The sequence below is a fragment of the Phodopus roborovskii genome, unplaced genomic scaffold (assembly GCF_943737965.1).
Source record: "Phodopus roborovskii unplaced genomic scaffold, PHOROB, whole genome shotgun sequence".
NCBI classification, from domain to species: domain Eukaryota; kingdom Metazoa; phylum Chordata; class Mammalia; order Rodentia; family Cricetidae; genus Phodopus; species Phodopus roborovskii.
The window spans coordinates 6,272,677-6,298,893 of NW_026125295.1; the positions used below are offsets into that span (position 1 = coordinate 6,272,677).

Below are 26,217 nucleotides of genomic sequence, written 5' to 3' on the forward strand. Positions count from 1 at the left end.
TTCTGTAATAGCTGGGTTTCTTATGGTAAGGATTTTAAGCACACTTGTAACTCAATAATACAAAGAATATAATTAACAGTCACCTGTCCCTTCCTTGTGATCCATTATTGGCCTAAGGGGGAACAAAAACTTACACCTCTAGAGGTTCTTGTATTGAGCTGAGGCCAAAATAAGACTGAATGTATATATAGGTCAAGAATAAACCTGCACTATGAGTGTGCAACAGTTGAAACCCAATGGGCCAAAGATAACATCTGCAGCAGGTACAAGAAGTGAGTGTGAACACAGTTCGTGACACGCAAGAGACTGTGTCTAACAGTAAACGCTCTACCTTTTCTTTGAGTCACTGAAAACAAGAACTGTAGCCCTGTGCCTTACGAAATGCACCAGTGCCAACAAGCTGTCTGCCTCTCCCCATGCTGCAGTGCAGTCCCTCTAGACTTCCTGGATTTGCTCTGCTTTGGCATCTGGCCACGCCACCTTCTGTTCATCTGTGGTCTGTGAGAATGGATTCTTTGACTTTCAAACAAGTAAAAAACTTCTTTGGTGAGTACTGTATGAAACTTCACATGCATTCATGGCTCATTCTATTTGAATGAGAAAAAAATTTTCATGGGATTAGAGCCAAAGCTAAATCTTATCTTCCTGTTTAAGAAAATAACTTAAAAAAAAAAAAAAAAATTAAAGCCCAGCCTCGCACAAATTAACACACTGGAACAGAAACTTCACAGCACCTCGTGAATCCCCAATGTTACAAAACAGATGTTCACACTTAACAAGACAACTTCTTAAATCAAAGATTATACAAAGTTGAAAAGATCAAGAAACATATTGTAGAAACTTTTCCATCAAAAGTTTCAGAAAATTAATCCACTAACCTCATCGATGCTTTTCAAATAGGGCCATGTGAAGCCCAGCCCTGCCTACATGCCTACATTCTGGCAGTGCTGTGTGAGCGAGCTGTCCCAGTCACTGAGACTTCGTACAAAGAAGGGCTCTGGCCCACCGCTGTTGTGCTGTGCAGTCTAGTACTTTCATCCTACACTAGCCATCAGACTACATAATCAGGAGAAAGTACCATACACTGTGATTGCAGTCAGTCAGAGTTGTAGAAGAACATGGTTTTAAAAGAAAAGAAAAAAAAAAAAAAATACCAGGAAAACATCCCTTTTAGTTTTCCTCTTATCCCATATTTAATAAACTAGAACTCTGAAGTAGATTTTTATTTCATAAAAAAGAATCAGTATTTTCATGATTAGGGTGAGCAAACATTGTTTCAGTCCATCATTTCTGACACATTACAAGTGGCTTCCATAAGATGTGGCTTCCTGACTCACTATTTGCCTACATGCTTGTAGGAAGTTTTTGTAGCCTCTTCTTGGTAGGAACTCCGGTTTTTCTGAATTCTTCCCTTTCCTTGAGATATTCCAGTTTGCATTCTTCATAGAAGGCTGGATCATTATAACTACAAGGAATAAATTAAAATATTTTAAAATAAATGCAATATAAGTTTCAATAACATTCAGATATTCATGAGATTCAATCTTGAGAAGTTCACTTTCAGGAATAGTTACCAAGGCACAATAAACATTAATGAACAAGTAAAAGATTTTTAAAAGTTTCTAATTAATAAAGTATATAGTGAGATAAAAGTCTTAAGTTCAGTGTTATCATAGAACAACAAATGACGTTACGTTCCAGGAGCTCATGGCTTAACAGACAAGGGCTGGACTAGGACAAATACAGAAAGTACAAAGATGAACATAGGGAAACATGAGGAAGAGGAGGGATCGTGAGAACACGCTTGAGCTCTGCAAGGCCAACAAAAGGGCATGTAGAAAGGCACATATGAGGGGACAGGGAGACACGCAAGACACTTCAAGTGGGCTGGTAACTTGAACCAAACAAAGTGGATTGTGCTCACAGCAGAAAGAACCCAAGAAGCAGAGTGCACAGGAACCTAGTTATGATGGACCACTTACGCCAAACTCTAACAATCTATCCCAAAAGCAGTAAGACAGGACTAACTGCAAACTGAAGAATCCTGAATGATTGGCAGTGTGTGGCAGGCTGGCTGAAAGGGACACCAAGGTTTTTAAAGCTGGATCACTAAAATTCATTCAAGAAATGATGTGGGCCTCTGCTAGCCCAAAGGAAAAGATGTAGGGATGCAATGGGGGGAGGGGGGACGATTTGGTAAATAACTAGAGTTAGTTAGGTAATGACTCCAGACTATAGAAAACTATAATTCAAGCAACACAACCGTCTGAGCAACAACAAAAAAGTTCCAATTAGGGCATGAGAGAAAACAAAACAATGAGATCTGTGGTGATTCGATCCATGGGTATAAATTACACTTAGATTTAAGATTCTTAACAGAACCCAAAGAAACAAACTTCTAAGAAATAGCTTAAGGGAAACAAGATTGAGGAGTAAGGAAATGTGTAGCCTGTTGGGATATATTTGTTTACACTGCATGAAGATGTGCCACTGTGATTGTTTTAATAAAAAGCCGAATGATCAATAGCTAGGCAGACGCCTTAAGCAAGGCACCTAGGCAGAGAGAGAAACCTGGAATGAATCTAGGTCTATAAGGAGACCCCAGTCAGACATGGAGGTAGTCGGACATACAGAATAAAAGACAAGTAAAAAAGCAACATGGCAAAACACTGATTAATAGAAACAAGTTAATTAGGTTCTAAGACCTAATTGGGGGACAAGCCTAAATTAAAGGCCAAGCTTGTATAGTTAATAAATCTCTAAAGTCCAACCATTTTGGGTTTTGGACATGTGTTTCTTTCCTCTTGCACATCTGGGGTCACAACTTTAGTCATCAGTGATGAACAGTGACAGCAGAGTTATCTTTTACAGTTGTGTCTCTGTGGATCAAGGTAGTTCCAGGAGGCAGAGAACAATGTTCTTTGCTGGGAGTAAGCAGCAAGGCAAAGCTATGCACCCCTTGCAGAACTAAGGATAAGGGATTTGCTTACTGTCCACCTTCACAGAGAGTGTGGTTAGGTGCTGTGAAGGCTGCGCCGTGCCAGCCTCCTGTGGTCTGTCGACCTCTGGGCAGATCCCTCCACCCTCTCAGTGTAGCAAATGTTTTGATCTTGCAGGAAATAGGCGACCATCTCAGACCAAAAGGTCTGTTCAGCAGGTGTGTTCTGTTGCACTCAGGACTCCAGCCAGGGCAGACCCTACTTGAGCCGCATCCATGTGTCCCACTCCCCCACCGCCCTGAACTACACCTAGGAATGCCATGGCCTCGTTTTTCATTCATCTTTCACTCCAGAGTCTGGACCAAGGACAAACCTGTGGATTCTCTTGAGCTAAGCTCATTTCTATTTCTTTTAAATGTGTTTGCTGCTTTAATTTTGCTTTATTTTACTGCATTTCTATAAAATACTTGTGTTGCCACTGAAGGGACCTCCCTCAGCCCACTGCTTTAGCAGCCATGACAGGCTGCAGAAAAGACCCAGCAGAATGTACGCCCCTGAATCAGCAGCATGTGCTGAGCTTCCTGACCTTGCCTGACTCCCAGTCAGTAGGAGGTCAGATACAAGGAACCAATCAGACGTTAGCTGGTGGGCTCTCATGTGCTTTTCAGTGACATACTGGGCATAGCAATTGCCCTGGGAAGGCCTATAGGCCATAGCAACCAGTTGACCAATTAACACAAAACCCAGAAGTGCACCAATCCTGAGACTGTTGTGGACCCCAGACACTCCCCCCCATTGCTCCACCCCAATAAATTCCCTGCCCCTCGGTCACTCCAGGTCTTTCTTGCTCCACCCTCTGTGTCACACCGACACGGACAGAAGTAATACAGTTAACTTGTTGTTATTATTAAAGAAACCTTTGCTTTTGCATCAGAGTCGGCTCCTTGGTGGTCTGTTTGGGGTCTCGAAGACCTACAAAAACATCTGTTTAGGAGGAAGAGAAACTAGGGAGCAGGACCGGAAGAAGCCACGCCTCCACAGTGAAGGGCTTGTGCAGTCCTGGCCAGCAACCACCACAGCTGTGACTCCTGCCTCAGAGAAGAGCATGCCAACCATTGGGGGTTGTCTCCTTGGAGGTTTGAATGAGCTTGTCCCTCCCAGCTGTGGGATTCTAAATGCTGGTGACAAAACATAGACACAGCCTGTTCTTAAAGATACATGAGGGGTTCAGAAAAGCGTCACTTTTTAATTTACTCTCCTAAAAAATAGCACACCACACTCACATTTATGTTTCAACGGCTGCATCTGAAAAACTGCTTGCCAAAATTAAAATCTCACAACTATCAATTAACAACTTACTAAAATATCTTGGGGTATTATTTGTCAACAATGTATATAATAAACACATAACGGCAGAGATGAAAACAAAGGGGGCTGTAGAGACGGCTCAGACATTAAGAGCACTGGCTGCTCTTCCAGAGGTCCTGAGTTCAATTCCCAGCAACCACACGTTTACTCACAGCCATCTGTAGTGGGAGTGATGCCCTTTCAGGCATAAAGTTGTACATGCAGAGCACTCCTATACATAAAATAATTTTTTTAAAAAGGAAAAAAAAAAACACCTACATTCAATGAACTCTCTCTCTCTCCCTCCCTCTCCACCCCCCCCCCCCAGACAGGGTCTTGCTATGTAGCCCTGGCTGTCCTGGAACTTACTCTGTAGAGCAGGCAGGCCTTGAACTCACAGATCTCCAGACACTGCCTCCTGAGTGCTGAGAGTAAAGGCGTGCACCACCATGATGAACTCTGCACTCTCATTTCAAGAATTACAGAACGGAGCTGAGCCTGGCAGCTCCCAAGTATAATCCCAGTCCCCAGAAGGCAGCGGCAAAAGGGTCGGGCCAACCTCAAGCCAGCTAGAACTACATGCCCACAGCTATCTCAAAGCCAACCTCAAGCCAGCTAGAACTACATGCCCACAGCTATCTCAAAGCCAACAGCAGAAGAGTGAGTAACAACAGTGAGATATTCATCACTATGATATTAAAATGCTGTTTTAAAAAGAATTGATCAGTGCTGTCAAGATGGTTCAGCAAGTAAAAGTACTTGCTGTACAATCCTACAGCCTGAGTTGACTACTTACTAAGCAGTTAAACAGTCTTTCAATGCAGAATTTTCTTTCCGGCATTTTACTACCATAAGGATTCCAGAGTCCTTGCAACATCTGGTGAAATCTGAAATTAAAATAAAAAAAAAAACACTTATTACATGAACATGACTTTAAAGTTCTAACACAGTCTCTCACTTAGACTCCAGCATCCAGACGGTACACATCCCACGCTCGATAAAGCACATGTACACCGTAAGGGCAGACTGAGCGCTGCTCACTGTACAAGAGGTTCTCGGGGGGAGGGCGGGCCTGTGAGGTTAAGGCAGGGAGCTGCCTGGAGACACACAGACCATAGAAACTTCTGTAGGATTTCCTAGTGGGAAACGAGCACATCCCAAGGGAAATCAGTACCAGGAGTTAAGATTGTTCCCAGGACCAGGTGTGGCTGGTGTCCATCTATGTTTCCTCTCAGTGAAGACCTCCCTCTGATGGTTGCCATCAAAGCCTCTGCCTTCTAAAGAACCATGCAATGTGCCTTAACTTCTAGTAACAGGGCTCTTGTTCATTACCAAGTCCCAAGACACCATAAAAATGACAGACTGTCCTCTGTTTCATTTCCATCCTGCGATCTCGCCTTTTACATTGCACTTTAGTCTCTGGGACCACATTCCACCCACAGCCAGGCCACCGGCCACTGTGCCTTACCCTTGCTTTGCCTCAAGTGCAGCTGCCCCCTCTGCACCCCACAGGCCAGTGCTCTTTGCCTGAGTCTTTGCAACAGTCCCCCTTTGCAACAGTCCTGGCTGCTGTGACTTTATGACTTACGTGCTTCCAGTAGCCTGTCCTCTACACAAATGAACTGGGCATGAGAACTACATCAACCCAAATGGACTTTGTTTGTGTCCTTTGAGCAAGAACTTCCAACAACTCAAATCACAAAGCAGGCGTAAGGATAGCCCATTATCAGTGGACACACTAAGGGGCAGTCACACGGATATTGAGATGTCCTTTACTTTTGACTTTGGAATGCCTGTTTTTCTTACACAGTTATTTTTGTACTTGGAACACTAAGATATGATCACAAATAAAGAGATAGGGGCAGTCCTCAAAGGGAATGTGTCCCTCAAGTTAACACAGAATTGACCACTTTGACACAGGATTCTTTAAGAGAACTGTCATGTTCAATATTGGTGATAAAAGGTGAGCTAGACACCTCAACATGACTGCACCAAACTGGTCTATTCAGATAACGACTGGAAGAAACAGAAACTCACTGCCATCCTGAGGTCTACCGGGAAGGGGGGGGGGGGGGGATGCTAGCTGGCAAATTCCCAGGCCTTTTTGGAAAACACAGTGGCTATTATCAAAAGCTTAATTCATACATAACAAATCCAACACTCTACTTGTTGTGGAATAGTATTTTAACTAGGCAAAGGTGTGTTGCATTTGTTTACACTGCAGAATATTACTTTAACTGTGCAAAGGTGTGTTACTTTTGTCTATGCCGCTTTGGTTTGATTATGAGAAGACGTTTTGCATCTGTTTCGCTATGACTGCCCAAGGCACCTGACTGGTCTGATAAAGAGCTGAACAGCCAATAGCGAGGCAGGGCTAGCAGACAGAGAGAATAAATAGAAGGAGAAAGAAAGGATAGGAGGAGCAAGAGGCCTGGGGGGGGGGGGGGGGAGAACAAGGGAGAGGCCTGGAGCCAGAAGCCAGGCAGACACAGAGGAGCAGTGAAAGCAAGACGCACAGCAGTGCGGGAGGAAGCGAGCCCCCCCCCCCCCCCCGCCCCTAAGAAAACGGGAAAGGCAGATGAAGCAAACAGGACATAACACAGAAAGGCACATAGAGTTATATGAGCTAGCAAGAAGGACCTAAGCTAGACCTCGCATTCAAAACCAGTGTCGGGATCTGGGAGCTGGTTGTTGGCCCCAAAGAAAAAGCCTGGTACACTCCACTGGCTCAGCTCAGCACACATCCCGTGGGAACTGCGCTGTCTTAATATCCATTTTCCCCATAAGAACAGAAGTGTCCTGAGTAGGAAACTGATAAAAACAGCATTTCTGTGTTCTGCTCACATGGGAGAGATGCCCACAGTCATGTTCTCCTTGCCCAAATCTCTTCTGGATTAACTAACTGGCCTGAAGCCTCAAGACGTTACATAAGGGCTCTATCATGCATTTAGCAACATGATTTTAAAGAGGATCTTTCGTTCCCTTCATTAGCACATATTCGTGTAAGAATAACGTTGCTAATACTGCCAAATGATTCTAAAATGATACTCTGAAAGGAAAGTCTTAAAAGTAAATAGCTTCTACCTCTTAATTTTATGTTAAGCTTTAAGAGTTTACACACCCAACTCTATCAACCTTTGAACATTAATGAGAACTACAGAAACAACACACAGTTTGAGGACTCAAAAGAGAACTAGAAATTAAGAACTATTGAAGTAAAATTATGAACTATAAAAATAAAATTTCATTTAACTAAATATGTCTTAGAGTAATGCAAACACAAATGAACATGAAATTGAAAAGATTAAGTTATTCCAAAGCTTAATGAAATGTGTGCTCAAGACCTTCTTCAGTAAAATGCCAAAGGCATGAAACTCTCAGTCTCAGTATTCAGAAAGCAGAGGCAGGCGGATCTGTGTGAGTCCAAAGCAGCCTGGTCTATAGAGCAAGTTCCAGGACAGCCAGTGCTACACAGAGAGACCCTGTGTAGCATGGAAACTGGACATCTATATATTTTATGCAACCTTTACTTAGATTCTCTTGAAGAAACTACCTACTATCATATAATAAACTACTGATAAAGGAGTCTTTATGTATAATAAAGGATGAATGAGAAATGTCTAGGGAGAGATTTTGTTCCAATGTCAACTCATCTCCTCCCTGACCCTCCGCTGCTGGGCCCTGACCCCAACCTCAGCTGACTTCAGCCACTGAAGGACGCACCATCCCAGTCAGAAAGGGTGAGGGACCCGACTGCCAATAGAACTGCGCCTCCCTGGGTTCCACTCCTGGTGACCCTTCTCCAAGCCCAGCAAGTCCCTGGCCCCAAAGCCGCCCCCTCAACCTCTGCCAAGCAAGCCCAGGATGCACAATCCATAACTGTAGGTGACCCGCCTGCCAGCAGAGCTGTGTCCCTCCCTCCGTCCCAGGCCAAGGCTTTCTATCCCCTTTGTCCCTGGCCCTGCCCCTGGGCCCTGCCTCCAAGCCCAGAGGAACCCCACTGCTCTGGTGCAGCCCTCCCTCCTCAGTTGGCAGGGGGTGCCTCCCACCTGGACTGTCCCCAACCCCAGGGTTCTGCTTCCCCAACCCCTCCCACCTCACCATCCTCTCCCCAAAGCCACCCTTCCCCAGAACTCCTGCAGATGTCATAGGCCCAAACACAGTCCACACCAGTCAAAAGGACAGCCCCAGAAGCTCTGCCGGGGGCCAGACTCATCCTAGGTAACCCAGAAAACAATTCAGGCTGTACTAGAGAGGCCAGGCCAGATCCAGAGACCCAAATAGACTTCTCTTACCAGAGGCCAGACCAGACCAAGGGAACCAAGGCCCCTATCCCCAGCGGAGACAACCTACTGAAACCGATGACAAGAACCCTTGACCACTTGGGCCACAAGACCAGAGAGGAAACGAACCAAGGAACAAAACACTCATCCATCAAAGACAAACAGGGGAATCAACATCTAGACCTACAATCGTCCCAAACCTAAATGCCAGGGTAAGAACACAGTAAAAGAGAGGGCAGTATGTCACCACCAGAACCCAGCAATCCTACCAAAGTAAGACCTAAACATTCTAATGCAGCTGAAGCACAACAAAACAACCTTAAAAGTAACTTTATGAAGATGACAGAGCTGCTTAAAGAGGGTATGAAAAAAAAAATCCTTAAAGAAATTGAGTAAAAAAACAAAAAATTAGAGGAAACCAATAAATCTCTTAAATAATGTCAAGAAAACCAAGAAACACAAACAGTTGATGAAAACGAATAAAACTGTTCAAGACCTGAAAGTGGAAACAGAAACAGTAAACACAAAATCGAGGGGACTCTGGAAATGGAAGCCCTGGGTAAGTGAACGGAACTACAGAGGCAAGCATCACCAACAGGGTACCGGGTACAAGAGATGGAAGAGAGAATCTCAGGGGTTGATGACACAGTACAAGAAATGGATTCATTGGTCAAAGAAAGTGTTAACGCTAAAAAGTTCCTGACACAAAACATCCAGGACATCTGAGACACTGTGAAAAGACCAAACCTAAGACTAACAGGAATAGAAGAAGAATCCCAGCTCAAAGGCACAGAAATATTTCCCTAACCTAAAGAAGGAGATGCCCACAAAAGTTAAAAAAAAAAAAAAAAAAGCCTGGCCCAGGAAAAAAAAGTCCCCTCACCCTCACAATAATAAAAAACACTAAACATAAAGAATATTAAAAGCAGCAAAGGGAAAAGGCCAAGTAACATATAAAAGCATATATTAGAATCACACCTGACTTCTCAATGGCTACTCTAAAAACCAGAAGAACCTAAACAGAACTCTTGTATCATGGATGCCAAGGCAGACCCAGCAAAACTCTGAATAACCACAGATAGGGAAAACAAGAACATTTCACCTAAACATAAGAGAATATACCTTCTTCTCAGCACCTCATGGAACCTTCTCCAAAACCGACCATATACTTGGTCTGTTAAGACTTGCTTTCTCATTAGATCACCATGGTTTAAAATTGGAGTTCAACAGCAACACAAAGTAGAGAAAGCCTATCAACTAATGGAAACTAAACAACTCTCAACTCATTTACCCATTGGTCAAGAAAGAAATAAAAAAAAAGTAAAGACTTCCTGTTAATTCAATGAAATGGATGCACTTATGGGATACAATGAAAGTGGTTCATTTCTCCACAGAAGAAACTGTATTTATTAGCTTACATGAGGGCTTTTTTTTTTTTTTTCATCTGTTTTTCCATGTAATTTCACGATTATTTTCCTACAGGGCACTTAAAGTTATTGATAATAACAATGGAGACTACAACCCTGATTGTTCACCTGTGCTAGGCACTGTGCTAAATAAATGCTTTATGTGTATAAAAGCTCCACCAAATAGGCACCATTTTCACCTTCAGTTGGAGAGACTGGGCTTTAAATAGGTAACATCCTAATTTTAAGATCATACAGTGTGGCACAGACTGGACTAGAACCAGGCTTTTTAAATTCGAGAAAAAAGTCTGAAACTACTGGACCCCTCTCACTCCTTTCCATGACGATAACAAGGGTTGCGAGGCTTGTCGGTACCTATAAAGATGGCTGCACTCCATCTTGGCACAAGGGCAGAGAGTTCAAAACTGTCCTCAGCAAGTCATAAGACCTGAAGGTCAAAGGTGTGTCAGCCAACAGTAGGGTGTTTGGCTGTCTTATTCTAAATAACAACAGAACTGGTCTGAGGCGTGGCTACTCTGACTCTCAAGGCTAGGGAAGAGTTGAATCTAAGGCGTGGTTACTGAACCCTTAGAATAAGTGAGGAAGAAAAGTCTGTTGAGTAAACATGATGCCGTGTTCCCCATTTTGGTTCAGGTATATAAGAGTGGTGAGAGATAAACCCCGGGCGATTCAGTATTACCTGAATCTGCTGCCCCCCCCCCCATTGTATTCTCTCTTCTCTTTATGTCCATAGCTAGCCTTTCCCTCATTCACCCCCCCCACACACACACACACACACACACTCAGTTAGGGACTTGGGGCTGCTCACTCGGTGGCTGGTTCTGACTGCAGTCCCACAAAGACAGCTTCCCCTCAGAGCTCACCACCCAGTAGGAACGTTCAGGCCATCAGCAGACTAGCAGGCCTGAGGGTGAAGACTTGGAGCCTGGGCATGCTCTGCTACTGTCACAAAGCAGGGGATCAGGGCTGCGTGCTGGCTTCTTACTGAACGACAACTTAGTCTCCACCACAGATAAAACAGCATCAGATACCCACCCACCCCCAGCTCCCGGAGTCTGTATTCTGCAGAATCCGTATAAATACTTTTATATGTTTTAAGCAAGAATTCTACACATCAGAAAGTGGCTTCTCAAAACTGAATATAATGGGCTAGTTGTTTCCTTTTATCTATTTTTCCTGTAACCTGATGAGTTAGTTTATTTACAGCTCCTACATGCACAGATAGGATTATTTATAGGGACAGAGGCCGATACTTTTGTTGTCTATTTGAAGAGGCCAAGGGGAATAAATTCAGAACGGCAATGGTAAAGCCTCTCTCCTTCCATAAGCTTAAAAAGATCAAGTCTGCATTTTAGATTTGAAGTGTGTCACTTGTGTCTTTCCACAAGGTCACAACCATACTTTACAGAATAATGACGAATTCACAGGCGACATCATCAGTATATTGACGGAATTTGCCAAGTAGTCCAAATTTCCCTTGATAGCTGGCTGATGAGAGATTAATTTCAATCTTAATTACTAATATTGACTCTCAGATCACACATCACGTAGTAATTATGTCTCTGTCTCTTTGTATCTGGGTACGGGAGGGGGGTATAAAAGGGTTAAAGAAGCAACAAAGTTCAAGGGGATGGGGGTGGACAAAGATTCCAGCATTCTAAAAACCGCTGAAGGCAGTCAGAATGTTAACCAAATCAGTTGGAAAGCTAGTTCAGGGCAAGCCTCAGGAGTGAGAGAAGCTGCGGGGGGGGGGGGGGGGGGGGGGGGGCGACACGACGACTACACGGACCATAATGGTGAGGTGCATGAACAGACAGTCACATGGCAATTTGAGAAAGTCCTAAATAGTAGCGGGGGATCTAGCTGAGCTGATGCACACACAGGGTTTTCCTGTGTGTCTCCTGTCTCAGTGCTGGGTGTGGAAAGCCACAATCTGAGGGCTCAGGAAGTTCCTGGCCTGCTATGTTTTTAGTATGTCTGTGTGCCCATATGGTCCCAATCCCCTTTGCTTCCTTTACACGTGGTACTGTTTCCTCACACACAGTGACGAGCAGGCGTGCTTTCTCCGTGTTTGTACTGACAATGGAGCCAAGGGCTGCTCTGTGCCCTGGAGACACCAGAGAAGACACAGCCCTTCCGAAAGCCAACGCTCCACACAATCGCAATCGGGTGAACGCAGTGCAGGCCAGGGCAGCCTGAGCCCAACACAGAGCTGCCCGGCCTGGAATGGAAGGCATGAGAAGTCAGGAGACCAGCACAGCACCTGACCACCCTGCCTTTTTCAAAGGTCGCAGGTAGGCGACTCCCAGACGGGGGCACCCATGAGCACCCACTAGTGATGAGAAGTAGAGGACTGAGGAAGTAGCCTGGCAACAGAGACAAGACATCAGTGAGTCAGTCTCCCGACTTCCTTACACACCCCGTCACTGGACCTGACAAACTGCACTCACAAACCAGAATGGTCACCAACCTGGAATAGGCTGGTGTGACCAATATTCAACAGGCTTTTTGCTTGTTTGTTTTCTTTTGTTTTTCCAGACAGGGTTTCTCTGCGCCTTTTGGAGCCTATGCTGGAACGAGCTCTTGTAGACCAGGCTGGCCTTGAACTCATAGAGATCCGCCTGCCTCTGCCTCCCGAGTGCTGGGACAACAAGCTGCTTTTAACAGTTCAGAGTCCACAAAGGCAGTGAGCCCTCAGAGTCAGTCAGAGGAGCAGTCATAGCACGACAACTAGTACATCTTTCTTAAAGTAAGCTAACTTGTGAACAACCATAGAGGATACTGCACAGGTATTCATTAAAGGAACAGCATACCAACAGCCATATCCTATCTTCTCAAAACAAGGTGTCTCCCGGTCAACACCAGCTCCAACGCTAACACCACCTGCCAAAATGAAAACACTACACCGCAAAACAGCACACAGCCTCTACGTAGAGCAACTGACTGACGGGCCCTGGTCTCCACACTCTTTTCCTTTCCTTTGTTGAGAGGGGCTACCACTGTCAACTTGCCGGACCCAAGTGTCTCCTGCCTGTGCCCCGCCCCAGGAGCTGGGGTTACAGCCCAGGTAGGTTGTGCCACCAGCAGTGCCCAGGGCATAGAGGATGTTAGTGAAACGCCTTAGAGTGTGCTGCAGACTGTCACTGCCCGTCACCGCTCAGGGCAGAAGCATGCAGCGGCTAGGAAAAAGGCAGAGCCACCGCTCGGGCTAGCTCTCAGCATGGGCACCCACAGTCTGGGGAACAAGGACCAGAGAGACTGTTTGTCGGGGGTTTTGGTACTCTGAACAAAGTGTCAACTTAAGAAGAAGAAGAAAGGCAGCTCTAGGCTGGGAGATGGTGAGGGAGCGGCATGAGGTGACCAGCCACCTCTCCATTACAGCCCTTTCCCAGTCTCTGTCTTGCAACACCTGGTGGGAATCCCCGAGAGCAAAACCTCCCATTCATCGCCCTCCAGGGCTGTTTCCCCTGTATACCTTACTTCCCTTAAATACTACTTGTTCTCAACTACAAATTTAGAAATTCCTTTTCGTGAAATGTATGTCTATGTGGTTTCAAGTGAAAAGCATTATTTGCAGGTAAAAAGACAGTCTCAAAAATCACCCTGTAGGCTTTCTTCTAATTTAACAGTCACACCAATGCCAACATGAAAGAAATCTGACAATAATATGAGCTACCCTGGTGGTAAGTAAATCCAAACTCTTCCAGTTTTGAAGAGAAAAAATAAACTGGGGGAAGGGGCTGAAAAGCCACAGAGCCCTGAATTTAATGAGACTTAATAAGTGTACTATCCCTGGCTACCAAGACAAAGCGATCCTTTAGTTCTGGCTGCAGTCCACTTGAAGATTTTACTACTTAAGCTCAGGTCCTATGGAGGTGTTACCTCACCATTTATATTTTCACAACACTTATGATATTGCTATCACACTCTTAAAATAGATGAAAAGCCCATGCCACATTTCAGACCGACCAAATGCTACTGACTCTATTTTTATTTCAGGAGGTAAACATTAAAATAATTCTGTACTGCTCACGTCTTCCAATGCTGAACAGTTGAATAAGACTATATAGGGTTCCTTCTCTTTTTTTATGTTACAAGTATACTTCAGAAGAAGGCATTTAATCACTTGGCTTTACAATTCGACTCTAGATAACATATTACAAAAATTGTGACAACAAAAGCACTTTGTGACAAAATTATTATGCTTTTAATTTTCTATTAAATTAGGATTTATTAACATTCTACACTTTAAAGATTAGTCTGTGTATAGGATGAATTTAGTGGTGCATTTAATGAGACAAGAAGATAGAAGGATGAACATGAAAAGATTATTCTACATTGTAGTGCATGAGCTGTTTGACAATTCTAGCACAGTCCAACAGAAAGCTTCTCTGTAGATTGATCACGGCTCAGTTAACAGCACTGAATATCTAATACCTCCAACTCAATTAATTCTCACCTGATTAACATCAGACTGATATTCAAACTAAATCATCTCTCCAGTCAAGTAGAAATCAATATTTCTGATTTTACTTTTAAATTACAATAGAAAATAAAAGGCATGCATCTTCAATATGCCAAGAGTAGCTTTCCTAGTCTACCATGGCATGGGTAACACAGTTCATTAAAGTATTCTAATTTGAGCACCACTATGTAGCAGGATCTGATTAATCTGAACCCAGAAATGAAGTAAGGTAATTAAATATATCTTATACAGGGCAAATAGAAAATTGACATAAAATAAACTTGACTTCTTTAAAACAAACATTGCTGTTTATCAGCTCAAGTAGTTAATAATATAGTTTTATTAGAGATCGATTACTCTTAGAGAAAAAAAAAAGACACGCCAGGAATATTTCTAATTTTTCTAATTGGTGAACAGTGACTCTTCTGTGACTACCCTTTACAAAAGGCAGGTACACACCTGAAACCAAGCCAACTATTTCTAAGTGACCTTTCCAGAAAGAGAAAAAGACTGACCCACCCTTGTTGAATAGAGAAATCACTAAATCCCCAAATAAGAAAACCCTTATGCAAACTGGTAACTGTTAGATAAGAGAATGTGGAATTGGCTTTACCCTTCTTCATTTCCTTTAAATTTAACATGAAGACAAACTGTAACATCAAATTATTTGATGTGTTTATTGACCAGAAATGGCTGTTTTGATTGTCAGCAAACTCAAAAATTTAGAAGAAAATTAGAAAAACTTTAAAATTTTAGGATGAAAATTACAGCTAAATATAGTTTACTAGAGTTGAGAATTTTGAGTAGTGTAAATCAAAACTGTGCTGTACATACAATGCAAATATATAACAGAACTGCACGTTATAATGCAATGATGTTATATTCATTTTATATATAAAATCTTACTATAATGTAAAAATGTACAATTCTTTATTTCTAAACTTCATAAACTTACACTTGTAGATAAGGGAATTCAAAGAACCACAGACCAACAAACTTTACCTCTTTATTCTGCTAAATAGTCTATCAAACAATATGAATACAAACGATCAGTTATTTAAAATACTGCTAATGCACTTACAATGAAGGGTTTCAGACTCGATATGTGCTATCAATGTGCAAGCATAAGCATCACACTAAGATCTAACAAGTCAAAAATCAGTGCCAACGAGAGCCTTGAAAACTCAGAAGACACTAAAGGAAAATACTGTACTTCTGTTCTCTGTATTATTAAGAACTTTATTAAAAGACCAAAAATTAACCATAAGATATAATTCATGTCTCCAAATATACGTTTTTTTGCCATAAGAATAGAGGGAGAAAAAGTAGCTGTCACAAAGTCTTCCTTGTTAAAACTCCACAAAGAGTATTTTTAATTTTAAACCAGGATGTCAACAGGGTTTACTGAAATAAAGAGAAATAAATTAATGCTAAATAATTACTAAGGAAGTTTTGTTTATGGAAATGAATAATTCAGTGTTTTGCAAACTAAATTCAAGCAGCAGCTGCTTTGCTGACATTAGGCTAAAAAGAGCTTCCTTAAAATGTACAAGCCTGAACATCACAGGATCATATTTTCCATGTCAAACAGAGTATGTTATTGTGAGATCTTCTGTGTTTGGTGTAGAATATCCCACAGTTACAACACATTCAAGGAGTCTCAGAATCGCCATTTTCATGGGAAGACTCTGTAACTGAACATATGCATAGTTTCTGGCCTGTTACATCTTATAACAGCTGGGAAGAGAGAATAATGCAGGTTTCTAACAATCTGTTCCTGGCCTACTTTGTCCTGGGTTTTATTGTAATTCCAAAACGAGCCCTAGCCCGACCAACTGCCTTGCAGCCCAATGCAGTCTTAGTCTATTTCCTATTCATCAAAAAAGGACAAAGTGGGAGCTACAAGTCGGCGGAGTGAAGAATCACTGTCCTGCTCACCCTTGTTATATAACACCCAAGTCTTACATATGAGCAGCCACTAGATATGAAGCGTGGAAATGCTTAAAGGTTGCTGCTAGCACCCAAGATCAATCTGATGTCATAACAGAACACCAATACTCACAAAGGGAAACCAGGTCATGTGCTTATGTAATTTTTGTTTTAGGTTTACCTGTTGTACATGGCAATGAAAGCCTACAACTCTTTAGTGGATCATAAAAATATCATGGACAAAAACAATATACTCTTCTCTGACATTAACTAACACTTCAAAAAGTACATATTAACATATATACATGTATGTGTGTGTGTATATATATATGTTTAAATAAACACACACACACACACACGTTGAACATGAGCATCTCTAACATCTGTCGTATCTTCATAATAAAAACATTTTTCTCCCCATTTGGTTTTATGAGAGTCTGACCATATCACCCATGTTGGCTTGAACCTAGCTGTGGGGCCAAGAACCAAAGGGCCACTCACTGGTCTAGTGCATGCTACTTCTTATCCTCTTCAAATTCTACATCTTTGGTCATTCTTTTGTTAAATACATGCCAAATGTATCTCTCCCTCCAGCTGTGTTCCAGCTGTGTGAAACTAACCAGAAGTCTGTCCTTTGAAGCTTATTCTCAAAGGTAGACACTGTGGGCTGCTACAGTGTCACAAGAGGGGACACTGGGAGACGGGGTTAAAGGGAGGGAGCAATACATTTCCAGCCGGACTGTCCAGGTAGCGCCCTCCAAGGGAACAAACTGTCAGAGGAAAAAACGTAAAGAAGCAAGGAAACCAACAAGATCACTTCTCAGCCAGTAATGCCGAAATGTCTAACTCTGTCCGTGACAATCAAACAATTTACAAAGAAAACGAGGCAATGAGGAAGGTAACAGTAGACGAGAGGCTACTAGACTCCGAAGCCTGCCACAGTCCACTCCACCAACCATTGCAAAGGCACAGCCATTAACGCTAGTAAGTGCCTCAGCCATTCATGTGGGACTCAGGCAGGGTTTGTGCTCAAGAGCTAAAAGGGAAGGTAAAGATGAAGACACAAGACTACATTTGTTAAAAACCACAAGGTCAGCCCTCAGACCACGTACACACAGGTAGCAGTGTACAGAATACACACACACACACACACACACACACACACACACACACACACACCAAAGAAAATGAGGCTATAAGTTTTAAAGTGTGTAACTGGAATAGACAGGGAAGTTGGAGGGAGGGGAAAAAAGTGAGAAATGGTGTAATTATAACTTCAAAAAAATAAATTATTAAAAAATAAAAATAAAAGGTTTGAAATAAAAGCAATCTGTTGGGAAAACATTATTCACTAAGGATATTTCTGGAGTAGCAGAATGTAGAAACTGCATCTTACTTTGCTTTATTTTTCAACACAAAAAAACAGCAGAAACTAAAGATCGATGCAACTTCTTCAAGGCAACGAAAGAATTAAGAGCTAAGTCTGCAGCAGCAGCAAAGCCGGATCTCTAACAGTGAGGACTGGAAGTCCTGGCTGCTGGGCTATAGTGACCGATCTAGCAGTTACAGCCTGTTCTGAAAACCCCTACTCTACCCAAATCTCTAAAGAGAAGGTGTGGAAAAACAGCTCAGAGACAGAACACTGTCTAGCAAGTAAGAGGTAGTAGTGAGGATTTAGTTCCCAGGACTGTAAAACACAGGTGGGTAGTGTAACAGACATGCAATACGCAGGTGACAAGATATACGATAGGCAGGACAGAGGGAGGATGGAGAACTCTGACTCAAAGACTTAAGGCTACAGAGATTGATTACATTTCTAAAAGTAACTGAAATACTCTAAACAGATCTAGGGTTTCTGGTACTTCTGATTTGTGCTGGCTTTAACTTGTCGATATCATTTCCATTCATTTCTTAATTTTCAATTGAGAATTTTTCTGTGCTTGTGAAGTAAAAGCAGATTAATTCCTAATTGCCAGGACTCAGTGTCTACATATAAGTCCTTTTGCTACAGTTTTAACTTGTTTTTGTTAAACAACTCCTTCAGATAATATCACATCTGTTGAGGTACCACATACCCAGTGATGTCATAACCATTAAAGACTTAGCGGCTAAGCACCACACTTACTTTTAGGAAACAGGGATTTTCATGTTGGCTGTGTTTCCTTTCACACATTATTTTCAGTCTTCGATGTACTGGGTATGAAACTGAGAATGAGAAACATTCCCAACATACTCCCATTAGATTTAAATGATTCCAGCTACAAATAGTACTGGGCTGAGAACTATCATTTGTTTTTAAAATTCACATTTCTCTAGAGGGGTTTCCTTTCAGTACGTACAAGATAAGAAGTCTGGTTCGCACAAGAACCAACTCTAAAAGCTAAGTATTATCTTTTACAGAGTGCATTGGAAGGAAGGAGTGGTCCCTTTGCTCCCATCTTAAGAATCAAACACACACATAAGATGCCGTCTAATTAAACTTTCAGCTCAGTATAACACAGTCCACTTACTGTGCATAAGGAATAGAAATTCAGGTTTCCAGTGGAATTGTCACCTGATGGGAACCATCAGATGGCAACATGTCATAAACAGACTGTAGACACCAGAAGTTATTGGAGCTATAAACAAGGAACTCATGAGCATGGACACTGCAATCGAGCGTAGGGGCTCTGAAAGGAAAGCATGGATAGGATATAAGCCCGTCCAATAGTTCCCCCGTAAGTCACTTTCCACCAACTTATAAAGCTTTTCAAAAGGAAAAGGCGTCTACAAAGTTGTATATTCTTAACTATCATAGTCTTAACTATGATGCAATCTCCAAATTTTCTTACAAACCCAGCTTATCAGGTTTTTAGCCTTTAGGGTTTGGGGAGCAATGACAAAGCTTGCTGGGTTAACTCCATGTTCGTAAAGCCATACACAGACAGCTTCCATACCTAACCTAATTATCTAGAATCCCTCAAGTCTCCATAGGAACCCCACAGCTCCTTGCCAGGGGTACCATGGCCACTGCTCCAAGTTCTTCCTCTTACTGTAAACTCTATCAAAACATTCTCCAAACCCACCTAACAGCTGAAGTGATGGATAAAAATGTATTTGTCCTACAGTGTAGACGTGAATTTATTCTACACCACAGACAGGACAAGCTATGCTGAATTTTGACACATTGCACGCACTACTCTCTAAGTAAATGAAGCAACTGTACAGACATGCACACACAGCAAGGGAGGAAGAACACTTTCTGTCTTTCGCGTCGGCAGCCATTAAGACTCCCGTGCTGCAATGCCACCCACCTCACTGCAGACAGCATTTGCCTAGAGATTTGCTCCACCCACATACGAACCCTGATATTGACTGTCACCCTGCCTTATGACAGAGAGAAAAGTCCTGTGACGTGACTACCTAGGTCAAATTTAATCCTATAACCTGTTTTAAAGCTGCGTTGAGAAGAAAACTCACAGTTTTAGCAGGATTGAATGGACTCTCAAGTTAAAGAAGTACTTTATTTATTTGCTTGCTTGCTTATTTATTTACTTTTTTTTATGGTTTTTCAAGACAGAGTTTCTCTGTGTATCCCCAGCTGTCCTGAAACTCACTCTGTAGACCAGGCTGGCCTCGAACTCAGAGATCCTCAGGACTGCCTCTGCCTCCTGAGTGCGGGGATTAAAAGGCACATGCCACCATCTTCCAACCTTCTTTTAAAAAGTGGTACTTTTAAAAGACATGATGACTCAACTGGTAAAGGTGCCTGTCACCAAGTCTGATAATCCAAGCTTGGTGTTTGGGATCCACTACAAATTATCCTCTGACCTCCATACAATCACTGCCCTCCCCTCCCCTACATATAATGAATAAACACAATTTTAAATGATGTATGTTTATTGAAAATCCAGAAACTAGGACTTAAAGCCGTGTGTGTGTGTGTGTGTGTGTGTGTGTGTGTGTGTGTGTACACATATATTTATGTATATTTTTTGAAGGCTATATATCTTGTCAGCTGACAAGCAAACCCCCCCCCAAACCTAACATGCCCGAGTTCACTGATCTGGCTTCTCTCACAGTTCTTTTTTTTAAACCCCATGTCAGGCTAACGTTTGGTGTGATACTACTTGTCTCCCTCAAAGCAAGCCTTCTACTTGCAGCTTGGTCAAAGGAACAGCACGTCTTCACTATGCACTATTCCATGCACCCTGAGCCCGAATACAGAATGAACACGATTCCAATCTCACGGCACAGAGACAAGCAGAAGGAAAGGGACCCGCGTGAAGTCAGAAGGGACACGGGAGACTGCGGTGCTCCCCTTCCCATTATATTACAGCCCTGGGGACAGCAACGCAAGCTTAAATGCATGCAGATAAGACCAAGGAGAGGACCAACTCAAGACTCAAAACACTCCTGAACGGGATGAACGGAGGCGGGGATGGACAGTGCAACTTCTCGTGGATAACGCAACCTCCTGCACTGAAGAGTTTTAAAACCTAAAATTTGACAAGCGCAGTGTCAACCGATAATCCCGACAAGACTCGATGTCTGGTGAAACCTAACGCAACAGGAACAGCAACTTCAGCATCACCGCTGAATCCCGGGAAGGGGCACAGCCCATCTGAGTTCGCTTCCGGAAATGCATCCTCAGATGGATCCTGACATTGAGAATAGAGTTGTTATGGAAGGTGGTCAGGGTTGGAGAAGCCGACAAGCCACAATGGACAGCATCATCTAAGCAGGTCTTACAGGTCCTCCCAGAGCATGTGCGGGAAAATAGACAGCATTCATTCAAAAAAGGAATAATGTAAGAGTTCAGGGTAGATCCTACACACCGTGGTAATGTCACTGAGCTGCACACCCAACCAAGCTTAACCGGCAACAGGGTTTGGGTGAAACTGAAAGAGAAAGGAAATCTCCCAGATGGAGAAAGACAGCCCATGTGCTAACGGAACAGATCAGACGAGGAAGAAGGAGGTAACCCTGAGTAAAAACTGCAGGGCACTAAGTGAACGTTCAATAAAACCAACAAGAGGAGCTTTTAGAGGGCAGAAGTTGGCCGGCTGCCACCATACTCACTGTACTGACAGGAGAGTCACATATCACACACCTCATAGATTCTAGGCAGAGTAAACGGAGCTCAGAACTCGGCCCCAATCCCACCCCCTAGGATGTGCTGCTTCAACAGATGCATTAAGATTCTTAGAACGCCAGTGACAGCATCCCTCATTCTCAACAGAATGCCGAGGGCACGCATACAGGCGTGTAGGAAATCTCAGAAAAGCGTGGACTGAAACAGAGACCCATTCAGTACAAGAGCTTCTGCGCACCTTAGGAGACGCCGGCAAGGCTCGGCAAAAACACCCAGGGCAGGTCATGTTTCAGGGATCCACACTCACTAGAAGACGATAAGCCAAATGTGCCCTCGTGGGGAAAGAAAGACCCTTCCTAAAGGCTAGCAAACAAAACCACCGCATTGCCCCCTGCACCCACACCCTCAGGCTTCAGGAGTAGGCAGAGCACCAGAGCCCTCACAAGAGCCCACAGGGAGGACAGACATCAGGAGAAGGTGGCGGGTGTTAAAGAGCATTTGCTCACAGCACTTCAGAAGCAGCAGGACAACTCGGCAGGCACCGGTGCCTCAGGAAAGGAAGCAGCGTCGCTCGGATGTCACACTATGTAAGGACTTATTAAAAGCTGAAATTCAGCAAAGTATACTTCCAGGAATAGTTGTCAAAAGTGAGATGAAAAGAGATAAAGAGACTGAAAGCCAAAATAAATCCCCAACAGTGCTAACAAATACAGCAGAGACACAGCTCAGAATTGGCAAAATTCAAGTAGAAGGTTTTATAGAAATGAGACAAAACAGTTCAGTAAACAGGAAACATGATTAATGGAACAGAAGGAGAAAAAGGTGTGGCAGGCAGGCGCCCAGGCAGCTTCCCGGGGTCCCAGCTCCGGTGCCCATGCCCAGAGCAAATGCCTCCCAAAGAGGGGACAGGGTAGGTCCAGCTACCATCTGGACAAGATGATGCCACTTCCATGGTCAGGTCACAGAAGCCAGCGTGCGGCTGTCTCTGCCTGTGTGCTGTGCTCTCCTCCACCGGGGGCTTCAGTGCCGTGGACTTCTACATGAGAAGGACTTAAGTAACAAGCTCCTGAGGGAACAAATGCTGTCACCAAGCACGGAGTGAGCAGAAGCTTCCCAGTGCAGGCTCCAGAAGACAGAGCAGGCCTGGAGACTGTTACCCACAGCAGCACCGCAGACCGCAGACCGGAGGGAGGCCTGACCACCACATCTGCTGGTGAATGGACACTGCCACAGTCCAGCACTTCCCCGGGGAACCAGCAGGGGAGCAAAAGCCGCACCTTGTCTCCACACTCGGAGGACGACCTGCCACCTTTGAGGAAGAAAACTCTACAGCAGAAGACACTTTATAACAATCATAACAATTGCGCTACGTACAGTTAAAAATGAGCCGGTTTCAGCACAAAGAGCTGATGCCTGCAAGGCCTGGGGACACGGGGACAAAAGCAGCAGGGCCATTCCCCGCCTGGCGAAGCTGCTGCACTCCGCCGCGGCAGCCGCCTAAAGGGCCCTTTAAGTTTTGTGTTTGGTGATGGGCAGGAAGGAAAGCCAACTGCATTCAACGTCCCGAAACGTCCATGTGATGTGCACAAAGCTCCCAGGTGGAGAAGACAGAACTGGGCAATACCTCACCCACACCGACGCAAAACACAGGTCGACAAGCACTTCTCCCCAGATGTCGGGAAGCAAGCACTCCACAGTCTCTTGTAGAATAAGACTGCTCTTTGTATTTTGAGCTCAGTTCAAAACTTCACAAAGGTGTGTTATTTGTTTTTGTTTTTTTCTTTTAGTTCAAAGATTTTTTTTTTTTTAAACTACTGAAATGAAATTCAAGCAAGATGGATCAAAAACTAGTGAACTGAGGAAGGGGTGAACAAAGCCTTTATGGTTTCAAAACCTAATATATATATTAGCCGGACTCAATCAATACTGTTCAAAATTGGAATATGTAGGTAAAACAGACATAATACTCAAGCTTACTCAAGGCTTTCACAATATTTTTATGATTGACGCTAGTAACACACCTTAAATAAAGACAAAAGTGCTAAAATATTCTTCCGTAACTGAGAGCGTTCCAAGTTTGTATTTTAAAGCTTAATTCTATACTGCAGATTATATCTGTTTGAACTGGAAAGGGGGGGGGGACCTCAAAGCCACCTCCAGGGATAATTAAACAATTAAAAAGAAACTAAGAGTGATAAAAGTAAGCCTGCTCTGAAAGACTCTTAAAGTAGTGTCCTCCAGTAGCGGCCCCTCACTCGACGCTCCAATTGTGTGTATCCACAGACTGCTGGTTGACAACCTGTAATAAAACTCTCCATCACTTCTAAAATACAGTCTATGGGACCCACATAAGGATGTGAGTGAGAACACTTGAAAACCGTAAAACTGGAATACAGCAACAAGAACAAAACAAACGTGAGCGCGCCTCCTCGTTCCGTGGTGTGGGGGACCGAACCCACGCTTTGGACGAGCTGAGAATGGACCGCTGAGTTCCACCCTGGGCCAAGAGGAAGGAAAATGGCTTTAAGAGCTTGAACACTCACTTGAGTAGGCAGTAAGAAACAGCTTTATAGACTTAGCATGCAAAAATATTCATTGCAACTCTTTTAACACAAAACTACTTATTCTGGCAGACAGCTAAAGGCTTATTTTTCCTCTTAACCATGATTAAAATGCTCGCATTCCTTGTTTCAACATTCTAACATACTCTCGGGATGCGGAGTCTGAGCGTCCTTTTCAGTACTAATTTTTTTTTTCAATTAGGTCCTTCAAAAGACCCACAGCTTTCCAAACTCTCAATAGCCAGTGCTCAGCTTACAGTGATGGAAGAGAAGAGGCAAGAGGCTGCAAACCACACAAGCACTGACCTAAGGTCTTAACAGGACTGGCCTCTTTTTCTACCACTAGGAGGAGATACAGTAAACGCATTTATATACTGCAAAAGCATACACTATTTATTAAAATATCTGATATCACAGCTCACGATCAGAAACACTAAAAACCCACTGTGCAGCTTTGTGGCATCCTTCTAGGGAATCAAAGTGTGAATACATACAAATTAACACACACAAAAACCTTTTCCAAATATGTTAATAACCCATGCATTTTCACATTCAATATAGACATGTGCTTAGACATTCAGAATATTACCACATCTGCACACAAACTCCACATGCACCACTTACACAGCCAACGTTTGGCTAATACGTTAGTAATATAAAAACCAACTCCTTCCCTTCCCACACTCAGTAACTGCAGACCCTGCGGCGTGAGCCGGCCTGACCTCCAGCAAGCCAACACTGGGCAACCATCCCAGGGCACTGGCAGGTGACATGAAACCAGGAGAAGTCGTCTCACAAGCGGAGACAAAGACGCCCATGAAACACATCTGATGACCTCCTACCCAACTCCCTGGTCTGTTACAGAGTATGGAGAGTACCCTGAAAAGAGTAAATGATGGGTTAGTCACCAAAGCATTCTTGAAGACTTACGACTTTAAAAACAGGCAGTCAGTTAAAATGCGACACGGCATTAGGTGTGCTTTCACTTGTAATACTGTAAACGAGTGTTTAGTGTTAAATGCTCACACTCTATAGCTAATGACAGCATTCCTCTGTGCAGACCTCTCTCCTTAAAGCGCTCACTAAACTGTTTTTTAAAAATATAAAATTAAAAAAAAATAAAATTAAAAAAAAAAAGTGAAAATGGGCTGTGTTAAAAGTGAACCCCTAGAGGGCAATGGAGCTCCACTTTTCAGCTTCCTAACACACTTCATTGGCCGTTTCTCTCCAGCTTCTCCATAGCACGACCTGTTTCCTTGCACACTGGACCTGGTGCCTTAGAACAATGGAAAGGAAAGCAAATGGGTTATGTCCTGCCCACTAATGAAGATGCTGAGGCACTTACTCTTTAATGATAACTGGTAACAGAGGAACATGGTACAGTAGTGGCAGGCATCTCTCTACTAATTTGACTTCTCCCATAAGCCTATTCCTCAATACACATCACAAATGAATATTTGAATATTAACACTCAGTAGGAATCAGGTGGCAGATAGGAAAGATATATTTAACAAGTCTATTTAATATAAATGTTTTGCATAACTTTACATTCATTAAATAACATGTTAAAATTTATAGGAAAAAAGGTGAAGAATCCAGATGCAACAGCAATTAACCCTGCATGAGCTCCCCAAATAAAGCTCAGTATAGAGTTCTTCCTCCAAAGTCAAAGATCAAGAAGCCCGCTGACTAGCCACCAGTGCGGTGGTAGCAATGCTGGCCCTCAAAATACCACTGCCAGGAGGAAGCTGCTGTATCATAGCTATGAAAGCATAGGATGGCGTGTTCTGTAAGGCTGAAACAGTACCACCCAGGAAGACCACCAACCTCCACAAGTTGGCAATGATGTTTCAGAGTCTACCTTTTTAGACACTCTTAAAAACTAAGCATATATAAGCCTAAAATATACATATCAATACAAGAGCGCAACAGAAGGAACCAGGAACTTATCTGCATCGGTCATAACAAAATCATGCTTTGTTGTTTTCTGTATTTCTGCAGTTCTGGGACTAAAGGCAGGTCTTTACCCATCTAGGTAACTATAACACTGAGCTATATCCCTCACCCCAGTATTCAAAGAAAGGACTTCTCTGGATACACTGACCTTGAACTCGGGATCCTCCTGCCTCGGCCACACAAGTCCTGCACCACAACTCCTGGGAAGTCATTAAGACCCAAATGAAAGTTTTAAA

The 26,217-nt window shown here is 43.2% G+C and overlaps 1 protein-coding gene across 2 annotated transcripts in view; it reads right to left on the bottom strand.

Annotated features, from left to right (window-relative positions):
- Window positions 1-1,208: 1,208 nt before the first annotated feature.
- The window catches only part of Cmc1 (C-X9-C motif containing 1), a 54,657-nt gene continuing 29,648 nt past the window's right edge, over window positions 1,209-26,217 (bottom strand). Inside the window, exons 3-4 of one of the 2 annotated variants that reach the window (XM_051173602.1) lie at window positions 5,083-5,173; window positions 1,209-1,465 (exon numbers count right to left, since the gene is read on the bottom strand). In XM_051173602.1, coding sequence (XP_051029559.1) covers window positions 1,345-1,465; window positions 5,083-5,173 — 212 coding nt within the window. In that variant the 3' untranslated portion in view covers window positions 1,209-1,344. The remainder of the gene's footprint in view (window positions 1,466-5,082; window positions 5,174-26,217) is intronic. The other variant, XM_051173612.1, reaches the window with a different exon arrangement.